General features: G+C 44.3%; 1 protein-coding gene across 2 annotated transcripts in view; it reads left to right on the forward strand.

Annotated features, from left to right (window-relative positions):
- The window catches only part of Lpar3 (lysophosphatidic acid receptor 3), a 67,204-nt gene extending 49,239 nt beyond the window's left edge, over window positions 1-17,965 (forward strand). The window contains exons 1-2 of one of the 2 annotated variants that reach the window (XR_009379945.1): window positions 17,448-17,549; window positions 17,636-17,747. Coding sequence is in view for 1 of the 2 variants with exons in the window: in XM_059266397.1 (XP_059122380.1) it covers window positions 17,636-17,964 (329 nt within the window). In the remaining variant the exon portion in view is untranslated. Of the gene's footprint in view, window positions 1-17,447; window positions 17,550-17,635 lie in introns of those variants that run through there. The other variant, XM_059266397.1, reaches the window with a different exon arrangement.
- The last annotated feature ends 743 nt before the right edge of the window (window positions 17,966-18,708 follow it).

Consider the following 18,708-nt stretch of genomic DNA (forward strand, 5'->3'; position numbering starts at 1 on the left):
TAGTAGGAATGGTGTCTCCATGGAAACTCCATGCCAAGTTAGGAATCACAGTAACTGTGGCCATGCTTCTACTCTTGACACACCTCCAGCTAGCCAGGCACACGGGGGAGATCTGTTGGTGTTTAACCGGATAAATATGTGGTGATGTGGGAATAGGAACATTTGACTCAACCCAGTGCAGAGTAGGAAGAGCTATGGTGATGAAGGAATAACCGGAGCTTTAAAGGACTTGGAGGGAAGCCAGAAGCCGGGAGTAGGGTGACTCCCAGCTGCGATGCCCGTATTGAGAGTTTAAGGTATAAGGGTCACTGTGAATTCCAGTCCAGCCCTGGGTACTGAATGAGACTGTCTCAAAAATAAAACTAAGCAAACAGAAAAAAAAAATAAAACTAAGCAAACAGAAAAAAAACAAGATTCAGCAGATCATAACAGTGCAGAGGCCTGAGTGTGAAGGGGGAATGGGGTCAAAGGTCAGCTTTGCTCTTCCCTTTGGCCTGCCTTTTCTCGTGTGTGTGTGTGTGTGTGTGTGTGTGTGTGTGTGTGTGTGTGTGTGTGAAGGCCAAATGACAGCCTCAGGTGCAGTGCCTAAGGCACCATTTAAACCTTGCTCTTTTGAGACGGGGTCTCCTAACAGCCTGGAGCCCATCAAGTGGGCTGGACTCACTGGACAACCAGCTCCAGGAGTTGCCCGTCTCTGCCTCTGTAGCACTGGGGTGACCAGTGTAGACCACTATGCTCTTCTCGTTTGAAGTGGGTTCTGGGAATTGAACTTGGGTCCCCACGCTTGTGCAGTAAGTTCTTTGCCAGCTGAGGCATCTTCTTAGCCCTCTTTAGCTTGAACGTGAGCCCAACTCACAATGTTGTTCCAGGTTCCCATGGACCCAGGCTATGCATTATCACCAAATTACATTTTATACAGACCTTGAGCCCAAAGTTGAAGGCCCTCTTCTTTCCAGTAGATGGATTCCCCAGAAGGCATGTTCCCAGCTTCAAGGAGGCTAAGATGGTTGCTAGAATTTGGCTTGGCAGCTGAGAAGAACGATCTCTGTTAATGTAAGTCCACCGTGCACATGAGGAGCCCTGGGACATTTGTCAAACCCTCCGACTCTTGGCCTCGTTCCCGACTCATGGGCTCAGGTGTCACTGCACATACGGTGCCGGTAGACGAACTAAAGAGACAAAGTCCCTACTTCGTATTTACTTTCCAAGTTGAGTAACGACTATTAATCAGTTAATCAGCCAACCCATAAAGTAATAATTGCAGAGAGCAGCAGAAGGAGGCCGGTCAGAATAATATTGAAGGGACTGACCAGGGAGGACGCTGCTTTCTAGGGAATGAGAGAAGGTCTCTGCAATGCGGGTGGTTTTGGAATTAAACTAGAAAAAGCTGCAATGAAATGAGGAACTGATGGGGTGAGGAGGGAGGGAGGGGGAGGAGGAAGCGGGGAGGGAGGGAGGGAGGAGGGAGGGAAGGAGGGAAGGAGGGAGAGATTGTGTCTTCCTTGTTTACTTGAGTTCTGAGCAATTAACACTGATGTTGGCTCCTTGTAAGAGTTTGATAAGGGTTCGATAAACATTTATTAGATGACTCCTAAGCCCCCAGACAGCAGTGTTATTCCAAGGATTAGACCTGAACAATGGAAGTGAGACGGGGTGGGTCTGAGGAATGGACAGAAGCCCTCACAATCTACCACCGAAAGCTAGACCTCCAGCCCGAGTGATTATTTGGTAATTTGCAAGTTACCTAGTTAACTGACATTGCTGTCCCAAACAGGATCTAATCAGAATTCCCAATGAAAAATGAGTAAAAGTGAATAACTAAATGCACATGATGAAAAGAAAGGGTCAGATGGGCAGTAGAACCGGTGAGAGGGGGGACAAGGAGATTGAGACAAGAAGCCCACCTTTGTGCCTCTGGCCTGGTGCACAATCACAACACCAACCAGTCATTGCTGCCGTGTTCTTAGGATGGAACAGTGTGTTCTTACTCACACTGCTGTGTCGATTACAAAGTAAACTTGAAATAAAAATCTTTAGAAGGCAAAGACAGTGTCACATTTCATTTCCTTGAAGCAAATTCTGGTAAATACCAATTCTAATTGACTTTGGGGAAATACAGATATGATCGGAAGTAACAGAGGAAGGTATTCAATACCGTTTGAATGGTCCTTTGAATGCTGCCCTTGCCAAGTGAGAACTATAGAGGTTTGTCATTTGGGCTCTTAGCAACAGAAACATTAAAACACAAAACAGCAGGATGAGTTATTGGGGAAGCTGGTGATTTAAGACTTAATAGATGGTCTCATGTCTGTGTGTGTGTGTGTCCAGTGCCTACCTAGCCTACTTTTACCAAGTGGCTTGGAATAAAGAAGAGGGTGACTATGTTTTTCCTGTGTCTTAGAGCCAGTGTCCAGATTGCAGGTCAAATTCTGGAGCTGAGTTGGGAGGGAGAGCTGGTTTTGTTTTGTTTTGATTTTAAGTCGTAGTGATGACTATGAATTCTTTTTCCATCTTTCATGTGAGTCTTTAAAATATACATTAGCCCCAACTCCCTACACTGGCCATATAGTGATGACTTGTGTTTCCTGGGTGTCCTTTACAATCAATGGTTGTGTCTGTGGTGGAAAATGGCCTGCAAACAGAAAAGATTTCCCGAAAGTCTTTCACTTTGGCTTATTCCTAACATCATCTTTCGGTGCTCCATTGGCTTGGTTTAACCATTTAATTGCAGTTCTTAGAAAAGGTAGCTGCTTCCAACCGTTCAGTGCCTTGAAGCCACGCGTGAATGGGATGAACAAGGCTTTGAGAGGTGTAGGAACCACAGGGTGTGTACAGCTTGTGTTAGTTACTTTGTGTTGCTGTAATAAAACACCATGACCAAAGACAACAAAGGGGGAAAGAGTTGTTTGGGTGTACAGTTCCAGTAGGAGAATCCATCATGACAGGAGAGGTCTGAAACAATCTGGATGGAGCAGAAAGATGAGAGACCAACTCTTCAACCACATCAGAACTCAGAGAGAGCAAACAGGAAGTGGAGTGACACTGTATATGCTCAAAGTCTATCCTAAGGACGTAGTTTGTTCAGCAAAGCTCCATGTCCTAAAAGTTCCACAGTCTCCCCAGACAGCACCACACCTGGGGACCAAACCTTCAGATACACCAGGCTATGTGAGGCATTTCTCATTCTACACAACAGAGCTGATGGCCTCCGATACCTGGGGAATGATAGCACCCACATTGGAAGGCAATTGGATGTTCACTGGTGATACAGCAGTCAGGAAAGACAGACTGTGATCAGTAGGCTCTAGGTACAAGTGAACGTAGGAGTGCTTCTACTTAGAAGACTTAAGCTTCGGTTGTCTAGAGAATGAACTTATGGGGCTCTCACCTCTGAAGGTGAGATCCAGCATCCCTCTCGTGCATAACACCTCACCCACTGGCCCTTTCACCTCCCTGATGTCTTTCTTTTCAGATGGGAGCAGTCATCACTGTGCTCTGGGTGCAGAGGTCAGTGGTCATTTGGGGCCGTTCTCAGGCCACTGCCAGGCCACTGTCCAGGCCTTTTCCCTTTCTATCTGTCCTTTTTTTTCCTTTGCAGTAATAGAGAGCCTTGCACATGGCAGATATCTCCCACTGAGCGACATTTCCAAGCATCCTTTTACTTTTGTCTTTTAATTTTATATTTTAAGACAGGGTCTGGTGGCAAGTTGCCCTGGCTGGCTTTGAATTTGCAATCCTTCTCCTTCAGCCTCCCCAAAAGCTAGGATTACAGGCCTCTGCCACAGAGACTGCCTGGCCCTGGATACTTCCTCTTTTTTCCCCCTGTGCCTTACTTTACAACAAATACAAAAATGAAAATGAGTCTTTTAATAACAGACATCATAGTTTACATAATTGATCTGTATTGATCGTACATCAAGGGTGGTGTCATGATTTTACTGCTCAGTGACTCATGCCCTTGCTTTGCATTTTGCCATTTAGTGAACTAGCTGAAGACACAATAGAGAGGCAGCTATGACCTTCTAGAATCTCATCTTGTGGGATCAATCTGACTTCATTTGCTATGGTAGAAATCTAGTGTATGAAGATGAATTTATCCCCCAAATGGAAACAGAAATAGTTTCAGTGGAGGTACATTATTTAAACCAAAGATACGCTTGTGGCAAAAGTTAACACACCAATGAGAAATACATAAGGAAGAAGTAAAGACTGGATCATGCCAAGTAGAGATTATATCCATCTGCTAGGAATTTTACTTATCTACTTTGAGAGCATTTCTAACTACACAAATACACAACCATGAAAATTTAATATGATAATATATGGAGATTACTGACACAGAAAACACTTCAAAAATGTTGGTTCTGACTGTCCAGATAGTCTGGGCCCTTCTCCTGTTGCACTGCATAGGTAATCTGTAAGCAGACCTGGCAGCATGCTTTGGCTGCTCTAGCATGCTCACATGCGCACATGCATACACACAACCACTCTCCTCTGCTGCTATAACAGAATGCCACATGGCAGGGAAATTATAAACAATAGAAGTTTATTTAATTTATATGCTGGGAAAACGAAACACAGAGCCTGTATCTGGTGACAGCTTCATGCTGTGTCATAACATGGCAGAGGAGCAGGCAAGCATTCATGAAGCTGGGGCAAGAGAGTGTGACCTTGTCACAAACTGCTGTCAGCATCACCAACCCATTCCTGGGATGACGGCATTCATTCTTCCCTTGTGGCCCAATCTCCTCTTAAATGTCCTGCCTCCTGATACTGTATCATGGGGTTGAGTTTCAACATGAATTTAGAGGAGACAGTCAACTGTTAGTGAGCGTGCACACTCAAGTGTACAATTTCTCACATTCCACCCTGTTCCTGCGGGGATCTGGGAGCTGTGCTAGATGACAGCTCACGGGAGATCCCTTTTGTATACTACTCAGTTTGAGATGCCCAGTGCTTACCTTAGGGCCTCCCAGCCAGTAGATGGTGAAAGACACTTACTGTTTTAAGAGTAGAGTCTTGACTGAAGCCTAGATTCTGTCCGCCGTGATTTTTTTTTTTGTTTTTTTTTTTTTGTTTTTGTTTTTTTTTTTGTTTTTTTTTTTTGGTTTTTCGAGACAGGGTTTCTCTGTGTAGCTTTGCGCCTTTCCTGGAACTCACTTGGTAGTCCAGGCTGGCCTCGAACTCACAGAGATCCGCCTGGCTCTTTTAACTCAGGACGCTACCTCTCCGTTACCGGTTTCTTCATCTGTGTATCACTGGGACTGGACGAACAGTCCTTTGGCCTCTCACATTCAATAACTGTGAGTTTCACTTCCTGTCTCCTTCATCCTCATTCTAAGTAACGGAGGGAAAGATCCAAATGGATGTTCTTCATAGCTCCAGATGAGGGAAGTTTTGGGTATAGTGTGAGATGATTGTCACATGACTCCAGTCAGAACTGGTGTCTTGACGAGGCACTCAGAATGTTGTCAGATGTTCAGTCGGTATTCACTTAACTGACAACGGACACTTGTTAAGTCTGGACACTGCACTAGCTGTTAGGTGAGCAAGACAAGAAGGCAGAAGAATATCTAGGCAGCATGTCAGATTAGCCATGAAATGCTGCAAGGTTGTTGTCTTAGCTAGTTTTCTGTTGCTATGGTAAAGCACCAAGACCAAATGCAACTTGGGGAGGAAAGGATTTATTTAATCTTACAGTTTACAGTCCCTCATGAAGGAAGTCAGGATAGGAACTCAAGGTAAGATGCTGCAGGCAGGAACTGGAGCAGAGGCCATGGAAGAGCAGTACTTCTTACTGGCTCAGTCCTCATGGAATTATACATGGATTATAGCATGCTCACATGCGCATATACACATACACACAACCTGGGAAGACTACCTTTGGGTAATGTGATGCCCATATGATAAGTATCTACATGAAGTCCTGTATATGTTTATAATATGGGCATCACATTGCCCAAGGAAATGACACTGATGGAAGTATATTATTAGAGTGGTGACCTCTGGAATTGTACAATAGGGGGACATTGTGCCAGCAGGTCACATTGCTCCTCAATGGCTTAATGAACATTTGTGTATGTGTATGTATGAATGTGTGTGTATGAATGTGTGTGTGTGTGTGTGTGTGTGTGTGTGTGTGTGTGTAATAGCTTAGTACTTCCTAATGGCTAGCTAAGTCAATAGGTGTGAACTCATAGATGCCCCAATGAGTATCTACTAACTCATTTTCCAGGCTAAGATGTGTCATTTCTGATGAAATGTTTCTTAGGGAATTTCACCTAGAAGGTTAATTACTCTTGAGGCCCAAAACAAAAACATTCTATGAACATTATTAGTTTCCAGGCTTCTTTTTCTTTCCTGATTGAGGTTTTTGTTGGATGATTTTAAGAACTTTTTGTTCTTTTTAGATAAAAAAAAAACCCTTGAAAATCAAAGAACTTTATAATTCAGCTAATAAGCACTCTGACCTAAACCAATGGCTAAGAATGGGTCATAATGGGAGGTTGGATTCGGGTTGAATATGATCAAGATACATTGATAGATTATGAAATTATCAAAGAACAAATTAATAATATTCTTAAAAATAAAACTAAATTTAAAAATATATCACACACACACAAGAGAAGGTTTACCAAATAAATTATGATTTATCTAAACAGTGACATAAACTGTCAAAAACAATATTAATATGGATATGACATGCTCATAATTTGTTACTTTTTAAACAAAAACCATAAAACAGTATGCATAGTATGGATATATTATGCCTAAATGAATTGATTAATTAAATGATCTCCCATGAGCTGTCAATCTAGCACAGCTCCCAGATCCCCGCAGGAACAGGGTGGAATGTGAGAAATTGTACACTTGAGTGTGCACGCTCACTAACAGTTGACTGTCTCCTCTAAATTCATGTTGAAACTCAACCCCATGATACAGTATCAGGAGGCAGGACATTTAAGAGGAGATTGGGCCACAAGGGAAGAATGAATGCCGTCATCCCAGGAATGGGTTGGTGATGCTGACAGCAGTTTGTGACAAGGTCACACTCTCTTGCCCCAGCTTCATGAATGCTTGCCTACTCCTCTGCCATGTTATGACACAGCATGAAGCTGTCACCAGATACAGGCTCTGTGTCTCGTTTTCCCAGCATATAAATTAAATAAACTTCTATTGTTTATAATTTCCCTGCCATGTGGTGTTCTGTTATAGCAGCGGAAGTGTTTTCTGTGTCAGCACTCTCCATATATTATCATATTAAATTCTCACAAAACCCCTGTTGTGACTTATCATCTGCTCATTCTATAGCTAATGGGCTCGGGACTGTTAGCTGATTTGCCCTTGGTCATAGACAGGATTTCAACTCAGACCCTGTAGGATTTCAAGTTTTTTTTTTTCTATGATGAGAATGGTAATGGTGTTTCTCTCAAGGACAAATTCCATTTGATTGCTAGAAACACTATGCTACATATCCAGCCTCCTAGGCAAGTAAGGTCATGGGTGATTAGCCAGTGGTGGTTTCTCTGTTACAATGATGAGTTCTCCAGTTTCTAGCCTCTCTAAGGAGTGTGGTTTCCATCCTCTCCCTCAGTTGTTTTCCTCTGAGCTGTCAGTCGTGCCTTCCTGGGCCAGCTTTTTATGTTATTTAAAAATGACAATCCGTCAAAGACCTTTTATATCTTCTCTGGCCCCCATTCTATGCTAAGAGCAGTCGATGTCATAAAATGCTTCATGCATCCAGTTGAAAAGGTAACATTCTGGGTAAAGGACCAAAGATAGCTTCTTGATCCAAAGGAGGGACTCCAGTGGGAAGAACTTTAAGTCTTTGGGTTGGCTAATTGATGTCTGTCTGTCTTTATATTATACCAAACAGCTGCCTTTCTGCTCATGCTCACCACTGACCTTCCTCCCTTCCTCAGGTGGTGGGAGGCCCTCGAGAGAACAGTTGGTAAGACTGAGACAGTGGGGTCCACACACAAGCTGCCTCAAGTGGAATCTAGGGTGGAGGCCGCGTTTGCTTACAGGGTTTATGATTTCCAGCTCTTGTCCCAAGTTAAAGACTGGAATTAGGTCTAGGCTGTGGCTGCAACTGGTGTACCTCTTCAGACTGTGTTTTATAAGTGCTTGGCATGAAGAGTTCCAGCTTTCTGAAGCTGCCGACAATTTTAAAAACAAGTGTCTGAAAACTATTTGTTAGAATCAGGAGTTTTGACAGTGGTAACAACAGCATCAAATGAGTATTTGTGAACATTTTAACTGTTCAATATCTATTTGAAGCTGTCCAGATTTGCTAAATTATACATTTCCACTCCTTTCAAACACATGACAATCTCTTTTCTCAGTTATTAGACTTTTAAAACACTGTGAGTAAATGAACATGAATTAGAATACAAACTACATCCAGAAGCATTATTTTTAAATCATGGAACAAATTATTTAATGTAAGAACACTTCCCCCTAAATAATCTGTTAATATATAACACATATATTACAAAGCTTCAACCCCAAACACCTATTTATTTTACATTTTTGCTTTGATTTTGTATGTTTTTTCAAATATGAAGACTGCTTCACCAGAATGAGGTCCACCTCCTGATTTTTATGTGGGGCTGTAATTTTCTATTTTAGTAAATCAGACAGCCCTGTGGCTCCTAGGTTAGTATTATTGCTTGTGCTCTGTGGCTTTTTCCTGGGCTAAAAACAAAGAATGACAGAGTGAACAGATTTAAAATATATCCTCCTGTTTGATGAAATTAGTAGTCCATGTGCCAGAGCGAGACTAGCCTGTGCGGCTGTTTTTGTCGTTATGAGTGTTTTGTGAGCTACACTCATGTCAAAGCCTTTTTTCTTTAATTGCATGTGTGAATTTTTAAACAGATGAAAATATGGATACACATCTTACAGGTTGCAGCCCATCAACAAGAGGCACTAAGGCAGGGACCGGAGCAGAAAGTGAAGCAAGACTGGAGACACTCCTGACTGGCTTGCTCCCCGTGGCTTGCTTCCTCAGCTGTCTTCTTTTACAACCTAGGACCACCTGCTCGAAGATGGCACCGCCCACAGTGGGCTTAGCTCTTCTACATCAATCAGCAGTTTAGAAAATGCCTCATAGACATAGATATAGGCCTTTCTGATCCGGGTAGTTCTTCAGAAGAGTTCCCTCTTCCTAGATGACTCTAGGTTTGTGTCAAGTTGACAATTGGAGCTAACTGTGAGAGTCAGCTAACCCCCAGGGATGCTAAATCATCTTAAACACATGGTTGAGGGTACTTTGCCCATCTGGAGCCTCGATGTCCCTTGCTATGACTTTAATGTGCATTGAGGTGTTTTTAACTTGATGCTTCCAATGACCTTAAGCTCCAGTCATCTCAGTGCTAGACTTGAATGTTCTAATGTGATTCATTAGACCTGAAAAACTAACTCTGACAGCTTGTGTTTTTGATTTTTAAGTTTGGCACTCAAACTAGTTTATTTGATTATGAGAAGAAAGTTCATTTATAGTCTAATTATACTATTAGTGAGTTTCTACAACAGTTACCAAAAGAACATAAAACACCATTAAGAAATAACTGTGTGTTATTAGTACACTGACCTGTCACTTGGAAAAAGAAGGGAATTAGACTTCTCATTCAAATGTCATCATCATGAAGACAGTATCTGGCGTGGTAGGCACTTGCTCAGTAAATACTTGCTAACAGAAGGGCATATGGCTGCAGTTGCAGCCTGCAGCTGATGGCTCCCAAGTCAACATCTCAGCCCTCTCTCTCAGGCTCATGGCCTTGTTTCCAGCTGCTCTCTACATGTAGAAAAGCCACAGACACTCTAAATGGCCAGTCCTATAATGGGACAACTGCCTCCTCCTCCCAGACAGGGCCCTCCTCGGTCTCCTCTGCTTGGCCATTGCAGACACACGCTTCCCAGCTATCCTCCATTCTTTCCCTGTCCTCACTGCCAAGATGATCCGAATATGCAGTGTGTCTTCAAGTTCTGGCCTCCTCTCTAGCCCTCAAATAATCTGCTTCTGTCCATCTAAACCATGGCCTTCTCAGATCCTGGTCAGCTTTCCATCTGGATTTCTGCCAGTCTTCAGATGCTTTGGCCAGGCTGGTGGTTCTCATGGTTAACCATGGTAGAGCACTCCCAAGGGAACTGGTTAAACAGAGAGATACCTAGCTCACACCTCATTTTCATTTGGTAGCAACTGAAACAGTAAGCAAACCCCTCCCCTGGGGCAATCCTGATGCAGGTAGGAGCGGACTTCCTTCTTCGCCTATTCCTGTCTGTCTGAGAATGTGGATAAAGCTTGGCTCTGAAATATAAGACTTAGAGATGCAAGATTCAACAGTATCAAAAAGCTACCTTGTGGCTGGGTGGTGATGGTGCATACCTATATACCAACACTCGGGAGGCAGAGGCAGGCAGATCTCTGTGAGTTCGAAGCCAGCCTGGTCTACAGAGCTAGTTCCAGGACAAGTAGGGCTGTTATACAGAGAAACCCTGGCCTGAAAAGCCAACCAACCAAACAAACAAACTAATAAATAAAGCTACCTCGTGTAGCAATAGTTTCCAGAACATGATCAGTGGGAGTGCCAAGGGTTCCACATGTGTGTATGACCAACTACCAGACAGAAGCAACATGAAGGGGGCTCCGGAGAGGACTCGAGTCCATCACAGTAGGACAGCAGAAGTTGCTTAGTTCGTGTTGGTAAGAGCATGGGGCAGTAAGAAGCAGGGGGTGGGATAGGAAGGAGGCAGGCATGTCAGACCTCCAAGATCCATCTCCCAAGTGGCCTACTTCCTCCAATGAGGCCTCAACCCTCAAAGGCTCCACAGCCTACCAGAACACCGCCACCAGCTGGGGGAACAAGTTTCCAAAACCATGAAGCTGCGGGGGCAGATTCAAACCATAGTGGTATGTGATGGGGATGAGAGACTCATGGGAGAGAAACAAGAGTAGATTTGCTGTGTGGGGCTTAATCAAAACTCCTCTCTCCCCTGCTTTCTTTAGTCAGAAAAAACTTGATGAGAAAGTTCCTCTGAGAAAAATTTTCCTCCACTTTTAAAAAGTGATTTGAAAACCATTGATGTCTAGAAGTGGGTAGTTTCAAGTTTAGTTTTAAATTGGGATCTGCAGTAAGGAACAGCACAGCTTCCAAGTCCCAACCCAGCACACACATGCCTGTGCATGTGACTGAAGCACATTTTAGGAAACAAATGCACTTTTACTCCACTTTATATATGATGATGCTTTCTGCTCAGTTGACTTTTCTTCTCCATGCTGGTTGTGAACTACTAAGTGGATTTCATGATCCATTCAGCTGCTACAGAGTCTGAGAAACCTTTGACCTAGTCTTCCTTATTGGAGTTCCTTTATGAACCATACCAAGAAATATTTTCTTAATCCTGTCAAGAAGGTACATGACTCATACCATGTCATATGCTTGGGAGAGCCATTAATTCATCACCTAGAATGGACATCCAAGAGTATCCTAGCTTACTTCTCTGGATGAAGTCATTGGAGAAGGCATCTTGAATCTGAGCTCCTCCAACCCATACTTCTGAGTACTGTACACGAGCTTGCCTAGATTTCGATTCTCAGGCTCCATCTGACTTCCTCAATCTCTTATCTGCTTTCAAACCATCCTGGGGTGTTTGGGATTCCCCAGGTGCCTCAAGCTGTTTCTGACCCCTCTGCACAGTCATTCTTGGCCCTCAGTACCCAGCTCAACAGAGTGTTACTTCCTCTGAGCTCTTCTCTGAGAACTGCTGGAGTCATTGGGCCTGGTTTCCATTCCTGCCAAGCCCTGAGAAGCAGGTAGTATACTGTCCAGAGTGGCAGGTCAGGGTGCAGCTAGCTAGCACAGTGCCTGGCCCACGGGGCTCCTAAGAGCCAGTCGGGTTCACCTTACTTAATCTCCTTTGCTGATGAATGTGGAGATTCATACTAAGGATCACAAACATGTCTAAGTAAAACTTGCTTGCTTACAGGACTTATGAAAGGCCTGGGAGACAAGACCTATGCATTAAAAATCACTTTGAATAATACACAAAGCTAAAGAGCCTGCATAAGGAAATGGGTCTTAAATTCTGGCTTCAATCTCAGCTGCTCTAAATGTCAAAGTTCATCACCTGGGAGACTAAGACAGCAATCTTGTATGGCTGGGCTTTGAGTGGGAATAGGTCTAATGCTCTAAATGCTCTGCCTGGCCAAGGGCTCTGGGGGACATGTTAATATGGAATGAAGCAGGCCGTGTGCCCAGGGGCATGTGAGTACTGCAGCAGAAGGTGCTAGAGGGGCTGAAAGGAAGGACTGATCCCTGGGGGTGATAGACGGGAGCAGTCCAGTGGAGCATGCAGAATGCGAGCTAAGTCTGGAAAGAAAAGCAGACCTCAGATTAGGCTGTGAGAAGGGCATTTCTGGCAAAGCAAAACAAAAAGCTGATGGCCCCCAGAGGAGGATCATGTGTGTCTTGCCTACGGACTGGTTTCAAGGCTAAGGTTTGTACATTGATTTACACATGTGTTCATGAACATTTTCTCAAATTTGAGGGGAATATATTAATCTCTAGGGTTATGTTTTTCTCACGTTAAAGGAGTCTGTCTCTCCCCTTTTCTGTATTTTTTAAAAATATATTTATGAAGTCTATGATTTTGTTGTCAGGGTCAGATTGTTTGGATCATTTTGGGTCAGTTTAGAGATAGTTTACAAAATGGAATTGATTAGTCCTACACACTTCCACATTCTCCCAAGAGATGCTGATATTAGGTCCATTGGGGGATCAGAAGGTACATTATTAGAATATTCTCTTGTTGGGCTGGAGAGATTGCTCAGTGGGTAAAGTATTTGCTTTGTAAGCACAAGAACCTGAGTGTGATCATCAGAAGCCATGTAAAAAAGAACGTGAATGTAATGGTATATGATTGTAATCTCAGTGAAGGGTAGATGGAGACAGGTGGTGCCTGGCACTTGCTGGCTAGCAGGACTAACCCATTTGGTGAGTGGTAAGCCCATGAGGAACTACCTCATAATGGTGGACAGCATGTAAGACATAAAATCCAAGTTTGTCTTCTAACCTCTGCACACATATGGATGTGCACTCACACATGTGTGCCTGTACACACACACACACACACACACACACACACACTCCCTTGTAATTCAGCTGGCTAGCTAATTTGGGAAAGTACCAGTTTAGAGAAGTCACCTTGATAAGTTTTTAACCAAGGCATTGCGTATGTCCTGAAAAAAAGACAAATTTGTCTGGATTTTATAATGAGTTGAATCTAATAGTTACATAAAATTTGGCAATTTCCTATAAAATAAAGTTCAGAAGAAACTTAGCATATCTTTAACTTTAACATAAAAATCTCTCCCCTGTATGCATTTTAGAATGATGCAGACAGAAGAAATACTTGTCCCAGTGGGACTCGGCCTGCCGAACAGCAGGGTTCTCTTAAATCCCTCCATCCTCTCGAAGTCTTACATCCAAATCTTAGCTCTTTGTATGCGTCCGTGTTCCACGTGACCGTCTGGAGCAGCTCAGGACAAGCCTGTGCCTGTCTCTACTGTATGATCAACATGCAGGTTTGAGAAGACAGTTGACCCATGTCTCCCTTCGTCTTCTCTTCTCCAAGAAAAGCATCCCCAGCTTCTTCCACTCGTCCCCAGATAGGCACACTGGGCCCATGCTTGTTGGTTAATGCTGATTCTTCCGTTAAGTGGAAACTTGATCTTATCATGGCTTCTTTTGAACCCTGGTAGTTCGTTCCTAGGAGTAATTGTCTGTGCATTGAGTCAAAGAAACACAAAGAACATTCCTTTTCTTCTAGGATTTATAGAAGACTGGGAGGAGCTAACTGATCTGGACCTCCTAGGATATCTTTCCTCAACCCACCGCCCACCCCAGCTCACGTGACTTGGCACAGAGTTTTATGTATCCCGTTCTGTCCTTAAGACACTATGCAACTGAGGAGGAACTTATCCACCTCTCCGAGTGCACTGCCACTTGATTTGTTTGGTGGTGGCAATGAGTAGGACCCAGGGCTTCGTACATGCTAAACAAGCAATCTACCAGGTATATCTCAATCCTTCTCCTCCTATTTTTTAAGGAGTATTATTATAGTTAGTACAGTTGCCCATACACATGCACTATTTCCCACATTCTTCAAGAATTTTTCTACATTACAGGTCCCCAGGGCCCAAGAAATTCTTGACATATCATTTAAAATATTTTGAGAGAGTGGCTTCACACCTCACAGCTGACATATGCTAGGACCCTCTAGGAAATGAACTGGTAGACCAACAGAACCTGCATTCTGTTATGCTTATGGGTGAGAACCTGGCCTCCGGGGGGCGGAGTCTTACATTATCCCAGTTTCTGCCTAGGATGTGGGCCTCAGCATGAAGCACCTGTTCCGCAGGTGATCAGCCTCCATGCTTAGGCTCTTCTTTCAAAGAAGACTTGCCTTTCCTTGTTCGCTGGAAACCATGTAAAGAGAAGATCTGCGGGGCCCCCTTCTCTTCTTCTCCTCCATCTCTTCTACCTTTACCTTCTATTCCCTTCTCTCCCTTTCCTTCCTGAAAATCCTCCTGTCGCACATCAGAAATGGACCTGGATGCTGTTCCACAGTCAGCTATGACATACTGCAAATGGGACCTTAAAGTCTGGAAGCGTCACTTCTGCTTCCTTCCCGTTAGAAGGAAGACACCTGCTGGTCTGTTGTCAGGTGGCCAGCCCAGCCCAGCGGCAGGCGCCAGGCTCCCTGGCTTGAAATCCTGGCCTTGGCAGTTACCAGCTGGGTGCCTCTGAGCATATCACCTGGCACTGGGCCTCAGGGCTAAAACGAAAAGTGTATTAGTGCCTATTTCCAAGAAATGCACTGGAAATTAAGTGGTTAATTCATATAAATTATTAAAACAGTATCTGACATATAATTGAGGTACAATAAAAAAGTGTCACATTATTATTGAATAAACTATTTGAGAGAAAGTATGTGTGTGTGCGTGTGCGTGTGTGTGTGCGTGTGTGTGTGTGTGTGTGTGTGTGTGTGTGTGTGAATTAACATGTTAGGACAGATGAGGTACCAACTTAAAGGTTTATTTGTAGTGTTTAGGTCACCTGATTGACCTGTATAAATCAACGTGCTGAGTGGGGAATAAACACAGGTGCACACACTCGCACGCAATCTGAAAACCCCCTTCTGTCACAGTGAGATCTTTGCCCTTCCCTTCAGTTCCATCGTCCCCTCCCATTGGTTTGGAAGCTACATGTTCACAAAATTTTGCTGTGTACTTTACAAGGTCTAAATCAGACACTGTTTTTCCTTTCTCCCCGAGGACTTTGGAGCATTCCCACTGGGGTTCTTTGCAATTAGGCAGTTTCACACAGAAAAGAGTCTTCACCTCAAAGTCAGCAGTCCCAGCTTTTGGTGCTTGCTTGTTTAGCTCTTGTACCTTGACAACACTGCAGCCCTCTTTAAGAACGCCAACAGGAACAAAAGTTTTACTGTTGTGGAAACTACAGACTCCTGGAGCTGAATAGGGCCTCAAAGATGGTTCAAACTAGTGCTTTTCAAAATCGTCACCAAACCCAGCAATAAGAAGTAACACCCTGGGGTGTAGACAGATGGATCAATGGTGAAGAGTGCATGCTGCCCTTCCACAGGACCTGAGTTCAATTCCCAGCACCCACATCAGGTAGCTCACAACTACCTGACTCCAGCTCCAGGAGATCTGACCCCTCTGGCCTCCATGGGCACCTGCACTCATGTGCACATACTTGCACAAATACACGTCATTAAAAATAATAAAAATAAATCTTTTTAAACATGTGGATACACTGCTGTATCACCAGTACACCCATATGTGATATATGAAATTTCAGTAAAACTATAATTTCCATGGCCTGTGTAATATACTCTGTGCATTATTCCATCCTATTCTACCCCCTCTTTTTAAAAATGGTCCAAATCCACTGAAATGTTTGCACACCCACAAAGGATCTGTGCTACAGTTTGAAAATCCAGATGTGCCCTAAAGTCCCCGATTTACAGCTGAGGAAGCCCCACCTCTAGGCCATGGCATGGATCTCTGGGAGTTGTACAGTCAGTGCACGAGGACCTGTCTACTCTTCCTGCCCTCCACATCCAGTTCTTTACCCACATTAGTCAGACCATAAAAAACCACGTGTGATGGGGAAACAGTAGGCTTTGGTAATGTGTCACTATAAAACAGAGAGCTAACCTCTCCTGTTATCTCTTACACATCCAATTTTGGTCCCAGCAAAGCCCCAGCTCAGAGGCTCTAGCGCCGTGCTGGGGACCGTTTCTCATCAGCTCTGATCCTCACATATGGCAGTCTGTGTGAACAACGAGGAGGAAACTGCCCAGACATGGTTTAACCAGTCAGAGCCACTAGTTGTTGATACGGTTGTATTGACTCGCTTGTTCTATTTTCCACATTCGCCTTTAGCTCCTTGTCACTGTCTGGTACAGCCCCAAGCATATGGTAAGCTTGAGGTGAATATTTATTGACTTGTAAGCAATGCATCATAAAGGGCACTGAGAGAAAAGAACTGCATCGTGATAAGGAGATGGGTCACACCACAGTGAAAAATGCTGTCTGTGGAAGGAGAGCGTGCATTCAAAACCAGGTGTCTCCTAAGAGCTATTTATTACGGACAAGGCGCATGACTTCTCTCTGCCAATCTCATAGCATGGTCCTATGAGTTAATCAAGGAAAACATTTCTCCCACCAGGTTTGGCTTGTAGTAAGCATATAAACGTTAGCTGCTGACTGTTGCCCGAGGTTATGTTAACACAGCAGCAGAACACTGAACCTGTTTCAACATCACTGAGCTGAGAGGTAAGGTCAGAGCGATCCAGTTACTAGTGGATGGTGTTCATGTTCCACCACGGTCTACAAAGCACATTTCTAGCTATCGCACCAGAAAGAACTGTTTCTTACAAAAGCAATGGAGATCACAGCAAACAATTAAGTAAATAGCCTGCGAATATGTCACAGAGAACAGACTGCTTAGGAAGCCCCAGTGTGCATTGGTGATGGATGGAACGTCTGACTTGATCATAGTCTAAAGATAATGCCTTAGGAGCCACGGCTGCCTGCCCCTGACAAAGCCCATTGTACAGTGTTACTTGGCCTGCGTGGGGTGGGGTGGGGAGTTGTGTGGGGGGTGCATTAGCCATTGCTAGAATTTTCAAAAAAGGGTTTTGAAAGTCTGAAGTTGGAAACAGCAGAATGGGGAGAATATGAGTTCTGGAGTCCTGCAGGCAGGCAGACGCTTGAGAGTGGAGCCTCAGTTTCCTCTCTGTCAGATGGTTGTAACTGCAGCAACCTTCCAATGTGGTCCAGAAAACTGCTGGGGCTCACGGATGCAGAGCACTTTATAACTACGTCACAAAGGTTAGCTTTACTACTAAGGAGGCGTGAGTGAGCAGATGACTAGTGAGGTGGAACACCGCGGATCAAAGGGGTCCTAGCCATTTATCTCTAACCCTCTTGTGAAGGATGTAAGTTCCCTCGGCAGGTGAGAAAACACCGAAGGCTGAGACAGAAGCCCCGCGTCAGCATCCGGGGTCTGGGCAGCTCTTACTTCTTCCTTTCTCCCCGCAGGTGCCTTCGTGGTGTGCTGGACGCCAGGTCTCGTGGTGCTGCTGCTGGATGGCCTGAACTGCAAGCAGTGCGGCGTGCAGCATGTGAAGCGCTGGTTCCTGCTGCTGGCGCTGCTGAACTCCGTCATGAACCCCATCATCTACTCTTACAAGGACGAGGACATGTACAGCACCATGAGGAAGATGATCTGCTGCGCCTCGCAGGACAGCAGCACTGAGCGGCGTCCCTCCCGCATCCCCTCCACCGTCCACAGCAGGAGTGACACCGGCAGCCAGTACCTGGAGGACAGCATCAGCCAGGGCCCCGTGTGCACTAAAAATGGCTCCTAAACCAGGGTGTTTCTCCTCTCTCCCCGTGGGGAAAGAGCTTTTAAGAATCCTCGCCTGTCTTAAAAAAAGCCCATGCATGGACAGTGTTGTTTGAGGTCTCCATGAGTCACTGCTGGGGTTTTTAAGTTTTCATTGTCAAGGAAGATAAGACACTGCGTTTAGTGAAAGTGCACAGAAAAAGGAAGCAGAAACAGGGAGTTCCTGCTTGTTGTCTGCGGACAGCTCAAGACATCCTCCAGCTCTGGGCTCTGCGACCATCTTGCCGCCATTATCTCTGTGTTTTCAAAGATAGCGTTGAAGGGTCTAGGTCAAAAGAAACAATAAGTAATGGTACTTGAGCCTGCTTGTGTGGCTGCTAGACTCTAGGTAGTTGTTTCTGCATGCATTCAAAATGTTCAAAAATGCTTTAGCAGTGGGCTTTGTTTCCACCAAAGACAATTTGGCCAAGAGCTAGATGTACTGTAGGAATCTGGGGAAAACCGGTACAGGTTCTGGAGTAAACTTGATTTATAACCAGATGAACTTTCTGAGGAAAAACATGTATTGAAAAGAACACTGAAAATGTGGAAATACGGAAGATGAGCATGAGTAGAGCCTCCGTCTTGGCTCTCTCGATACCACTGGTAGGCTTGCTGGATTCAGCGTGCAAAGAATTTCATATCTAGTGTTTTACCCAAAGCTGCCAGCATACTTTATTTTTCTTATGGACTGAATTTTGATCTTGTATTTTTCTCCTCCAAAGAC

Source organism: Peromyscus eremicus, chromosome 6, assembly GCF_949786415.1.
Source record: "Peromyscus eremicus chromosome 6, PerEre_H2_v1, whole genome shotgun sequence".
Classification (NCBI taxonomy): Eukaryota; Metazoa; Chordata; class Mammalia; order Rodentia; family Cricetidae; genus Peromyscus; species Peromyscus eremicus.